Source organism: Pan paniscus, chromosome 15, assembly GCF_029289425.2.
Source record: "Pan paniscus chromosome 15, NHGRI_mPanPan1-v2.0_pri, whole genome shotgun sequence".
Taxonomy (NCBI): Eukaryota; Metazoa; Chordata; class Mammalia; order Primates; family Hominidae; genus Pan; species Pan paniscus.
Genome location: NC_073264.2, coordinates 70,521,023 through 70,533,845, shown reverse-complemented (window position 1 = coordinate 70,533,845; position 12,823 = coordinate 70,521,023). Strand labels below are relative to the sequence as shown.

At 41.2% G+C, this 12,823-nt stretch overlaps 1 protein-coding gene across 4 annotated transcripts in view; it reads right to left on the bottom strand.

The window, feature by feature from the left end:
• Window positions 1-12,798, bottom strand: part of SLC39A9 (solute carrier family 39 member 9) — a 66,123-nt gene extending 53,325 nt beyond the window's left edge. For all 4 annotated transcript variants that reach the window (XR_612789.5, XR_008620906.2, XM_003824096.5 and 1 more), the window contains exon 1: window positions 12,425-12,798. Coding sequence is in view for 2 of the 4 variants with exons in the window: in XM_003824096.5 (XP_003824144.1) it covers window positions 12,425-12,520 (96 nt within the window). In the remaining 2 variants the exon portion in view is untranslated. The remainder of the gene's footprint in view (window positions 1-12,424) is intronic.
• Window positions 12,799-12,823: the final 25 nt, after the last annotated feature.

Below are 12,823 nucleotides of genomic sequence, written 5' to 3'. Positions count from 1 at the left end.
TTTGCATTTGTTGTAAAAATGCATTTTAAAAAACTGGTAATATAGATTGAGAACCTTCTGAAGAACATTCATGCCCTTTAGCCCCATCATTCTATCCCTGAAAAAAATAATCTGAAATACACTCAATGCTTGAGACAAGAAAATATTCATGCAACACTATTATCATGACAAAAATGTAAAAACATATTAGATGCATATTAAGAATTTCTGTACATAATTGAATGTAATGAGGACATTTTTTAAAATGCCCAAGGCAGGGCACAGTGTCCCCTACTGGCAATCCCAGCACTTTGGGAGGCCAAGACAAGACGATTGATTACTTGAGCCCAGGAGTTTGAGACCAGCCTGGGCAACATAGTGAGACCTTGCCTCTTAAAAAATACAAAAATTAGCTGGGCCTGGTGGCACATGCCTGAGTCCCAGCTACTAGGGAGGTTGAGGTAGAAGGATCGCTTGGGCCCAGGGTGCGGAGGCTACAGTGAACCAAAACAAACATGCCACTGCACTCTAGCCTGGGTAAGAAAGTGAGACCTTGCCTTAACAACAACAACAACAAATGACTAGAACAAGTTTTTAAGAATAAAGGAAAATGCTTATGATATACTACCAGGTTATAAAAGGGAGAATGTAAATTGTACATATCAACCATAATTAACTATGTTAAAAATGCAAACAAATAGAAAAAAAGAAACAAAAATGTTATTAGTGATTCTAATTGAACAGTTGGATAATAGATAATTTTATTTTCCTTTTATACGTTACCGTATTTTCCAAATTTTCCACAGCGTCTTTTAAAAAATTGTTAATTTAATTAAAGCCTATATAAATAGGGGATTTGTACTTACTAAACTTGAGGCCCAGTTTCCTTATCTACAAGCAGGACAAGAATTCTTCCCTTTCAAGGTTACTGTTAAAATCAACGTAGAACCTGACATATCAGTTGACATGTAGTCATTAATTATTATACTATAGTCAAATTAGAGAACATAGTGTCTTTAATGTGAACATAGAGATGTTCTCCCCTCTACTAAGTGATTCTAAATAACTGCACTTTGACGTTGTGTAATAATTCAAAATGTTTTTCTGTCTCTCCCACCCCCACTGCCATGCTGTAACTTACTTCCTCTACTTGCTTGCCCACCCCTTCTACATTCAGAGGGCTTAGAAATCAGGCAGTCTAGAGGCTTGTAGACTCACAAACATGGGTTGTTTGGCCCACGCACTGATACAATATTTGAATAAGTAGCCAAAGGATAAAATTCAGGAGACTTCATATAAAAATCCAGATTTCTAGCTTTGGAAAAATAGGAAGATTTGGTGTCATCAAATGATATGTGCCCTTTAGATGCCCACAGTTCTCACTTCTCCCTAATGACTCCCAGGCACTGACACTGAAGGTCAGCTGCCATATATCATGACACTGGGGCTGTCTTATTTTACTCCAGGCTTAATTCTCTGTTCAGCCTTATTTGATTTTATGATCCATTACCTACCTCTATCAGTCAGGGTCCTTTCATCAAAGAGAAAGCATAAAGTAATTTGAAGAGAGAGAGTTTAACATAAAGAATACCTACAAAAGGGGGCTGGGCACGGTGGCTCATACCTGTAATCCCAGCACTTTCGGAGGCCAAGGCGGGCTGATCAACTGAGGTCAGGAGTTTGAGACCAGCCTGGCCAACATGGCAAAACCCTGTCTCTACCAAAAATACAAAAACTAGCCGGGCGTGTTGGTAGGCAGCCGTAATCTCAGCTACTTGGGAGGCTGAGGCAGGAGAATCGCTTGAACCCAAAGAGAGAGGTTGTGGTGAGCCAAGATCATACCCCTGCACTCCAGCCTGGGCAACAGAGCAAGACTCCATCTCAAAATAAGAAAGAAAGAAAAAAGGAATACCTATAAAAGCATAAAAGGGGACTAGAATGATGAGGAATTGACTAAGAGAGAACCGTAAAGAATATAATAGCAGGGCCGGGCGCGGTGGCTCATGCCTGTAATCCCAGCACTTTGGGAGGCCGGATTCACCTGAGGTCGGGAGTTCAAGACTAGCCTGACCAACACGGAAAAACCCTGTCTCTACTAAAACTACAAAACTAGCCAGGCATGGTGGCAGGCACCTGTAATCCCAGCTACTTGGGAGGCTGAGGCAGGAGAATCGCTTGAACCTGGGAGGCGAAAGTTGCAGTGAGCCGAGATCGCACCATTGCACTTCAGCCTGGGCAACAAGAGCAAAACTCCATCTCCAGAAAAAAAAAAAAAAAAAAAAAAAAAGAATATAATAGCAGATATAAGGCGCAGCTACTATCCTAGCACTAAGATAAGAGTGCTCAAAGAAGAGGCCCCACAAAGGCTGAGATCCAAACTCTGTTGAAGAGGGGATGGCTGGGGCTTGGCGAATGGCAGAGAAGTTTCTATAGTGCCATGCTGGTGGAACTTGCTGGAAATCTGTACTGTAGGTTTTGGGGAAAGTGGCTCACTGGCAAGACTATAAAACCACCCAAGGGGGGTGCCAGGGGAAACTACTGACTGCTGGGTGCGTGAGCAACTGTGTGTGCAGCAGGAGGCTAGGGCTGGAGAAGCCATTGGTGGTGCAGGAGCTGGGTCTCAGGGAAGTCTGGCTAGAAGCTGGAAAAGCCACAGCCACATGTGCTGCAGGAACCTGTGCTGAAGAAGCTGGGTGCATTGCAGGAACTGGACACCGGGCAGGCTGCCTGTGCTACAGAAATTGGTGCCGGGCAAGCATGCCAGAACCAAGAAGGAAAACCACTTCCACTTACAATTTCTCTCCAGTACCCCTTGCAGACAAAGCATAACATTGTGCCAGCTGGTAGAGGAAAAATATTTACGGGGCTCAGACGCGTTTTTGCAGAATAGTCAATGAAGAGTGAATTTAAAGCTGAGAGGAAATAAATTGATAACTGGCTCACTAGCCTACCAGAATTACATAAAAAAGATACACAGGAGCCAAATGAGAACCAGGAACAGTATAAAGCAAACAAAATGCTTGTTCTTCAGGCTATTTGGCTAATAAGAGACTTTGCTGGTCCTTTAGATTAATGTGGCTTCTGGATGGCCAAGTTCTACACAAGGGAGGTGCTACTAAAATTCTTCTCCTTCATCATAATTATAATAACATTTATTAAGTACTTATGATGCCAGGCATGTTCTATTATAGTCACTTTACATATATTAGCTCACTCATCCTCAAAACAATCTTATGAGGTAGATACTTCTATTATCTCCACCTTAGAGACAAGGAAATAGAGACATAGAAAGTTCCATTTGCCCAGGTTTACACAGCCAGTAACGGCAGAGCCATGATCTGAACCTATATGTAGTCTAGCTCCAGAATATATAATCTTTTTTTTTTGTTTTTTTTGAGACAGAGTCTCGCTCTGTCGCCCAGACTGGAGTGCAGTGGCGCAATCTCGGCTCACTGCAACCTCCGCCTCCTGGGTTCAAGTGATCCTCCTTCTCCTGCCTCAGCCTCCCGAGTAGCTGGGACTACAGGTGCGCACCACCATGCCCAGCTAATTTTTGTATTTTTAGTAGAGACGGGGTTTCACCATGTTAGCCAGGATGGTCTTGATCTCCTGACCTCATGATCCACCCACCTCGGCCTCCCAAAGTGCTGGGATTACAGGTGTGAGCCACCGTCCCTGGCCCAGAATATATAATCTTAAACACTATGCTAAATTGCTTCTCTACAAGACATATTTAATTGTTCAGTGTTTGGCTTTTAGGATCTGTCTTCTTTCCCCAATTTGTCTCTGTCAAATGCATAAAGAATTAATGAAAGGAGTATACAACAAGGTGTAGGAGCTAGGGTACAATGTTTTGGTTAATAGAAAATTAACCTCAGGCTGGGCTTGGTGGCTCACATCTGTAATCCCAGCACTTTGGGAGGACGAGGCAGGTGGATCACCTGAGGTCAGGAGTTCGAGACCAGCCTGACCAACATGGTGAAACCGTCTCTACTAAAAACACAAAAATTAGCTGGGTGTGGTAGCAGGTGCCACCCAGCTACTTGGGAGGCTGAGGCAGGAAAATCTCTTGAACCTGAGAGGAGGAGGTTGCAGTGAGCCGAGATCGTGCCATTGCACTCCAGCCTGGGCAACAACAGCAAAATTCTGTCTCAAAATAAAAAAAAAAAAGAAAGAAAGAAAATTGGCCGGGCGCAGTGGCTCACGCCTGTAATCCCAGCACTTTGGGAGGCCTAGGCGGGCAGACCACCTGAGGTAAGGAGTTTGAGACCAGCCTGACCAACATGGAGAAACCCTGTCTCTACTAAAAATACAAAATTAGTGGGGCGTGGTGGTGCATGCCTGTAATCCCAGTACTTGGGAGGCTGAGGCAGGAGAATCACTTGAACCTGGGAGGCGGAGGTTATGGTGAGTCAAGATCATGCCATTGCAGTCCAGCCTGGGCAGCAAGAGTGAAACTGGGAAGGGAAGGGAAGGGGAGGGGAGGGGAGGGGAGGGGAGGGGAGGGGAGGGGAGGGGAGGGGAGGGGAGGGGAGGGGAGGGGAGGGGAGGGGAGGGGAGGGGAGGGGGGGAGGGGAGGGGAGGGGAGGGAAGGGAAAAGGAAGGAAAGGAAGGAAAGGAAGGGAAGGAAGGGAAGGAAAGAAAGGAAGGAAGGAAATTAACGTCAGATAAATACAGGGTTTGCAATAGATAGTTTGATGTAATTATGTATTAGTTACCCTCAAGACCTTTTCATTTAAAAATGAATTTCCATATAAGAATTTCCAGGGCTGGGTGTGGTGGCTCATGCCTGTAATCCCAGAACTTTGGGAGGCCGAGGCAGGCAGATCTCAACGCCAGGAGATCCAGATCATCCTGGCTAACATGGTGAAACCTTGTCTCTACTAAAAATACAAAAAATTAGCTGGTTATGGTGGCACGCACCTGTAATCCCATCTACTGGGGAGGCTGAGGCAGAAGAATTGCTTGAACCTGGGAAGGGGAGGTTGCAGTGAGCTGAGATCGCGCCACTGCACTCCAGCCTGGGCGACAGAGCAAGACTCCATTTCAAAAAAAAAAAAAAAAAAAACAAAGAATTTCCAGTCTAACTAATATTTATTTCCATTTTATTTCAATAAGTTAAAAACTGAATATTAGTATTCAAGGAAGACTGAGATTTCTGTAATTTCATTATAGGTTTTAAGAAATACCAGTACTCATACTTAGTACTACTACTTTTTTTTTTTTTTTAAGACAGTCTCGCTCTGTTGCCCAGGCTGGAGTGCCATGGTACAATCTCAGCTCACTGCAATCTCCGCCTCCAAGGTTCAAGCAATTCTCCTGCCTCAGCCTCCCGAGTAGCTGGGATTACAGGCGTGAGCCACTGCGCTCAGCCCAGTGTGGAATTCCATACTGAGCTGAAGGGGATCTTGTCATTCAACAAAAGTCTCATCATTAAATTCTTTAATTAGAGGAGAGGTTAAGACTATCATATACAGAAACATTCTGAATCCATTTCATGTCATCTTCTCTTGAAAAGGATGTCACTTCTTGAACAGCACAATTTACGACTAACCTGTGAGGATGTCAAGTGTGAAATTCAACTTGGATAGTTCACAATAGGAACTACTTCAGATTCCAAATTGGCAGGTGTTAATTTAAAGGGCATCTAAGACATATTAACTTATTTCTTATAGGTTTCAATGGTATTTGGAGACGGTTTACCTCTGGAGTTTCAAGTTCTACTCCACTGACTAGGCAGAAAGCATGAGATATACTGTGGAAGGTATGAAAGATGTTCCTAATTTGGGGAGCTAAAGGCATCAATTTAGGTAGATCCATTTTCATTCCTTCTTTACACAGCATTCATTAGGAAAGGCAACATTTAGTAGTCAAGTGATTGATTTGGCAACAGGAATCAAAATGACTTAGTTCCAAATCACACCTCTACCAGAGTCTGTGACCTCTTCAAGCCTGAGTTTGCTCATTTGTAAAGTGAGGTTTAACAGTATCTCATAGTCTTGGTCCTGAGGATTAATAAGATAGTGCATATCATTGCCTGGTATACAGAAAGAGCTCAATAAACATTATTAATATTATAATGCAGATAAGTCTTAATTATGTTTATCAATATAGTATCCTGGAGAAAACAAAGTTTTTCAGGAAAATAATATTGAATCATATTGCAACCGGATTTTATTTGATCCAAACTTAGTTTTATCAAGGATCCTTATGAAACAATAATCTGTAGTTCAACCTGAGAAAAGACAAGCTGATGATTTCTTTCCAGATATGGATAAATTTACTGAGATTGCAAAGTTTAAAATTTTATAATTTACGTTCATTCATCTGAGACAGGGTCTCACTTGTTGCCCAGGTTGGTCTCAAACTCCTGGCCTCAAGCAAACTTCCAGCTTCAGCCTCCTAAAGCACTGGGATTACAGGTATAAGCCACCATGCCCGGCTCAAATCTTAGAATTTACAAATGAAATTCCAAACAGGTATAAAATCTCTTGTATTACCATAACAGGGTAAGAGCAATGTACCAGACAATATAAAAGTCCTTAAAAATGTAACATTGTTAAATCTACTTCAAAGAGAACCTATTGTAGAGGCAGAAGCATACTGAATAAATTTGTTCTTCAGACACAATAAACCTTTGATTTGCGGGTAACTCAAACCCCTAAAGATACTTATTATGAATGAGTCAGTTATTATAATCAGACACTGATATGGTTTGGTTGTGTCCCCACCCAAATCTCATCTTGAGTTGCAGTTCCCATGCGAGGGACCTGGTGGGAGGTCATGCTGTTCTTGTGATAGTGAGTTCTTGCTGTTCTTGTGACAGTGAGTTCTCACGAGATCTGATGGTTTTATAAGGGGCTTTCCCCCTTTTGCTCAGCACTTCTCCATCCTGCCGCCCCATGAAGAAGGATGTGTTTGCCTCCTCTTCTGCCATGATTGTAAGTTTCCTTAGGCCTCCCCAGCTATGCTGAATTGTGAGTCAATCAAACCTCTTTCGTTTATAAATTACCCAGTCTCAGAAATGTCTTTATTAGCAGTGTAAGAATGGACTAATACAGACACAAAACTTTCAAACATGAAAGAACAAAACAAAGCTTAAAATGAGAGTAAGTATAATGAAGAAAAGAGAGTTAAATACTAAGAAAAATAGTATAAAGCAGGGAGGGTAGAGGAAAAGCCCTGGCCTCTCCAAATAGAATGGTAAATAGTAATGCAAACCAAACCCCAAAACAAGACCTTTAGATTCCAAACAAATTGCCGAAAAGTTTCCATGACTGCGAAGGGGAGGAGGGGGAGGAGCTTCCCATTATTAAGTCTGTTTCCAAATAAAAGGTTTAACAATTATAAATTAGAACAAAGTTATAAAAATGAAAACCTTTAAAAGTTTTTCTAATCAGTATTGAGAATCTGCCTCAATATTTTTGAAAGTTTTTATTATGTTCTAGACATAGTGTTAAGCCTGTGCTTATATTATTTCAACCTCACAACAATCCTAGAAGGTCATTTAACAGAAGAGATTTGGATTTTAATAGCTTGTTCAAGTAGTAACATTGACTTTGAATGATACTGTCTCAGACAGTCCCTTTTGAAATCAGTGCATTATTAATCATATTCATCTTTAAAATCATCCTAAGAATAGCACTACTTTCATCTGCCAACTTACGGATTTATGCTGTTGGTTATTTTAGGGAGTAGGTCTCCTTATGTTGCCAGTGGCTATTCACAGGCACACTCATAGCTCACTGCAACCCTGAACTCCTGGGCTCAAGTGATCCTCCCACATCAGCATTTGGAGTAGCTGGGACTAACCTGTGTGTGCCACTACATCCAGTTTTGCTGTTTTTGTTTGTTTGTTTTTTGTTTTTTTGAGAGGGAGTTTTGCTCTTGCTGCCCAGGCTGGAGTGCAATGGCGCAATGTTGGTTCACTGCAACCTCCGCCTCCCAGGTTCAAGCGATTCTCCTGCCTCAGCCCCCCAAGTAGCTGGGATTACAGGCACGTGCCACCACGCCCAAATAATTTTGTATTTTCAGTAGACACAGGGTTTCTCCGTGTTGGTCAGGGTGGTCTCGAACTCCCGACCTCAGATGATTCGCCTGCCTCGGCCTCCCAAAGTGCTGGGATTACAGGCGTGAGCCACCACGCCTGGCCTGCTTTGCTGTTTTAATACATGAAAAATGTGGCATTATAACTCAAACTGGTCTGCAATAAGAAAAGTATGGCAACTGAGATAAAGCCTTCAGAAATTTTTAGAGCAATATGATTATTACAATTATAGTAGTAATTTTTTATCTGTTGAATTTAACAATATATTTGGGCTTGTATCTTCTATGTCTTTTTTTCACTTCATTTTCCTACTATTTCATTTTTATAAGTGTATTGGTATGGATTGAAATAAAAATTAAAAACAAAAACTGATCCTTTACCAGGCAGTTTGAGGAATATTGCTGTAGAGCTCTGAGCCAAAAACAGCTTGCTCTCTGTTACCAGCTCTGTGACAAAGAGGAGACATACTCAGGTGAGTAACAACCCTCAGATAATCAATCTGAAATCCCACTTGAGCCATCTGTTTTTGTATCATAGCTCCATTTATCAACTGCAGCAGCACTGAGTTTATACTAGGTAATATAGGCTCTCAACCTACTTATGTAACATTGTTATTTAGAGCCAAAAAAAACTACTCATTAGCAATTCAATCGAAAAAACATAAGACAGTGTTAACTATAAACCAACGGGTCTCACTCCCTTACCAAACAGGGCTTCCTTTGTGTAAAGCATGCTTTGGCCTCCTTTATTTATTTATTTTTATTTATTTATTTTTATTTTTTTCTGAGACAAAGTTTTGCTCTTGTTCCCCAGGCTGGAGTGCAATGGTGGGACTCGGCTCACTGCAACCTCCGCCTCCTGGGTTCAAGCAATTCTCCTGTCTCAGCCTCCTGAGTAGCTGGGATTACAGGCACGTGCCACCACGCCCAGCTAATTTTTGTATTTTTAGTAGAGATGGGGTTTCGCCATGTTGGCCAGGCTGGTCTCGAACTCCTGACCTCAGGTGATCCACCCACCTCAGCCTCCCAATGCTGGGATTACAGGCGTGAGCCACTTAGCACCTGGCTGGCCTCCTTTAAAAGTTAAAAGTGTTTCTCTTTCCTGTATACTGAAAAAATTTACATCCTGATTATCATAGTTACTTATAATTGCATTTGAGAATCGGATTTTTTTTCCTTTGTTTTATAAATTTTTAAGGCATGAAAGTACAGTTGCCAGGTCAAAGGGCAAGGAAGAAGGCCACAAAAGTATCAAGAAAGGTAGTTTTGGGGTGAGGAGAAACTGACAGAGAAATCAATGTCACATAAACCTCTTGGTGGGCACATCTGGCAGGTAGACCCCACCACTACTGCAATTTCAGACTACCTAATTTTAACTCGTTTTTAAATACTAATCTTGCCATAATTGATCATCTGACTTTTATTCCTGTTCTGAGAAATTTTTAGAAAAAGTACTGAATGAGAAAGCAGCAGCAAGATTAAAAACATGAATAAAAAGCATATCTTTTCATGTAAATCAAGCTTGTCCAACTCATGGCTCGTGGGCCGCATGCAACCCAGGAGTACTTTGAATGAAGCCTTACACAAATTCATAAACTTTCTTAAAACATTATGAGTTTTTTTTTGCATTTTTTTTTTTTTTTTAGCTCATCACCTATCTTAGTGTATTTTATGTGTGGCTTGAGATAATTCTTCTTCTGATGTGGCCCAGGGAAGCCAAAAGATTGGACACCCCTGATGTAAACGAAAGTGAACTGTAAAACAGTAACACTAGTCTCTAAGAAAGCCATACTTCCTTAAAAAGGCAAGTCATTTATCCAGTGTAGGAGTTTGGGGAATTATTTTCTAAGGAAAGAAATGGTGCTTTCCAGTCCCCCGTGAATGAAATTTATTTTTACAAATTTACCATCTCACTAGTTTCATTACAACATTGGTCCATAATAATGGCATAATTTACCTAGAAAATATGTTTAGTTCCTAGGAGATAGAAATCCTAGTTGAATTCTAGGATGTCTTTAAGTTATATATAACTTTCATTTTTTATTCTAATACCTCAAAATGCATTGCATCTACTCTAATAATAAACAGATATTATGAATGCTGATTTTAGCATTTTAAGACCTACAGCTGGAAAAGACCACCTGACCGTCAATTTAAGAAAGCCACAAATGACATGACATACTAATTATCTGTATTAATGACCCAGTTATTAACACCACTCCTGTAAACATTTCCTTCTAGTGAAAAAGGAAATAGTATATATCCGCATATTGCAATAATCATTCAAGGTAGTTTGAAAAAATACTGGAATTGGTAAAGTTAAAGGCATTTTATAGAAATAAAAAGTTTTACTGGTTGCTTATCAGAATTAATTATGATTATTCATAAATGTTACTTCAATATGTTTAAAAATATACAAACCAACCCAAATCTCACACATGTCAGCCCTACTAATGTCAATTCAATTCTAATATAGTTATAAGAAAATATGGTTATGTCAAAGGAAACACAGCAGGTTCACAAAGTACTGGGCAGGCAGGTAACCCAAATAAGTGAAACAGGCTTCAAGGGCAAGGAGGACTGTGCCTAACAGCTGCTACTCAGCCCGACCCAACCTTTGCCTCGAGGAAATACTGGTAAAGAACAACAATAATAAACTTCTGCTAATGGAACAGTCTGCAGGCTGGATTTGGCACACAGGCTACCATGTATATGTACCATGTACCTTTGCCGAAATGCTTAGTGGCTACGAACTAGTCTGAGTCAGAAAAGCTAGACTGAAAAAATACCCCTCTTCTGATTCTAACAAACTTCATGAACTATCCAGTCTCCGTTTCCTCATCTATATGTCACTGATTTTTATTTTCTTTTTTTTTTTTTAAGAGAAAGAGTCTCAATGTTGCCCAGGCCAACTCCTGGGTTCAAGCAATCCTCCTACCTTATCCTCTTGAGTAGCTAGGACTACAGGCGCGCCCCACCGCACCCAGCTTGAGCTTTTTAAGTGAAGTTAGGTAATGCACGTAATTTTTTAAAATGCTATCATTAGATGCTGAGGGGTACAGATTAAAAAGGAAACAGAAAAAGAACAGCAACAATTTAAGCATCTGTCCCATCTGGCTATGGGCTTTACTTTTCCTCAAACTGACAACACCTTGTCCCACCTTCTTTCCCACCCACAGGCTATTTTCACCTGTAATATCTCCTCTTCCTCAGGTTTCTTCAAGGTGTACTTAATATTTCATTTATACCTTTCCTTTCTACTTCAGGCCTCCTTTGAAAGTACTTTCAGGAATGGCACTGAAACTAGGGCCTATTTTACTGCTGAACTCTAGGACAAACTCATGAAATCTTGTTCCCTCTGAATGTAGTAGTTTTTCCCCCCTAAATCTTTGAACGCTGTGCACTTCGTGAATTCCTTTTGCCTACCTAAAGGACCTATCAGCATGTTCACTGAACAGTGCTTTCATCTATCCCTCTTCCCGGGACCCTCGCTTAACGTCTGTTCAAGGTACCAATCAAATTAACAAAAATGTCAAAACGTATTAACCAAAAATTCATTGCTAAGCAAATAGATTTGAAACAACTTCAGAATATCAATTCCAAGGCTCCCCTTCTTTAAAAGGAAATGTGAGTTAAGAACAATCTATTTTAGTTTTTTCTTACATTCATTCTAGTACAGACATCCAAAAAACAAAACAGCTTTCCTCAGAAAGGTGTGTTTGACTTTCTCAAAAAGAAGTTATCATATTGATTTCAGTTCATGTAGAAAAATAACATTCTCCATTTCTTTTTTTTTCTTTTTTGGAGACAGGATCTCACTCTGCTGTCCAGGCTGGAGTGCAGTGGCCCAAACACGGCTCACTGCAGCCTCAACCACTTGGGGTCAAGCGATCCTCCTGCCTCAGCCTCATTTGTAGGGACAAGGTCCCGCCACGTTGCCCAGGCTGGTCTAGAACTCCTGGGCCCAAGCGATCCTTCCACCTCAGCCTCCCAAAGTGCTGAGATTACAGGCGTGAGCCACCGCGCCCAGCCCTCCATTTATTTTCTTGATAACAATCTGGAATCTTGATTCCATGAAACCTCTGAGAATCAAAAGAAATGTTATGGTGCCTCTCTCCAGGTAAATGCACAGAACCTCAAATTTTTGTAAGCAATTCTAGGGGATTCAGAATACTCCAGGATCTTCCGTGGAATATCTATCTACCCCAGGTTAAGAATTCCACTAATGAATATGAGGTTTCTTTCTATTATTAAGTGTCATGTATCTTTTAAAAAAGATAGTCTTTCTTAATGAGACCTTCAGCTTTGAGATTTAACTAGGGAAGCAGCTTCCCTTTGCAACTAAAACTACTATCTCACAGCCATCCTGACAGCTGACAGAAAATTGAGAATTTCTTACCTCTGAGAAATTAACAGCCAAGGGAATGATTCCGGCCACGTAACATCCCACCAACATAGCCAGAGACAGCAGGCTAATGGAGATGAAATCATCCATTCTGCCCTCCTTTATTCACCCACAACCACTAGACAACAAATTTCCAGTGGCTTTAAATGGTGCTTAGGTTCTTTAAACAGGTGTGGTGGTTCCAAGAGAGTGGGCTTTCCAGTTCTTTAGGCCTTCCCACCAGCAGATGTGTTCACGAGGCACCTTCCTCTTGAACGTACCCGGCAACAGACCCTTTTTGCTGATATTAGCACCAGAGAAAGCTTACAGCAATCTAAGGTCCCAGGCTCTGGGTTCTCAGATGCCACTCATTAGATTCTCGTGGGTTAACAGAGATGGGAAAAGTCAATGGGG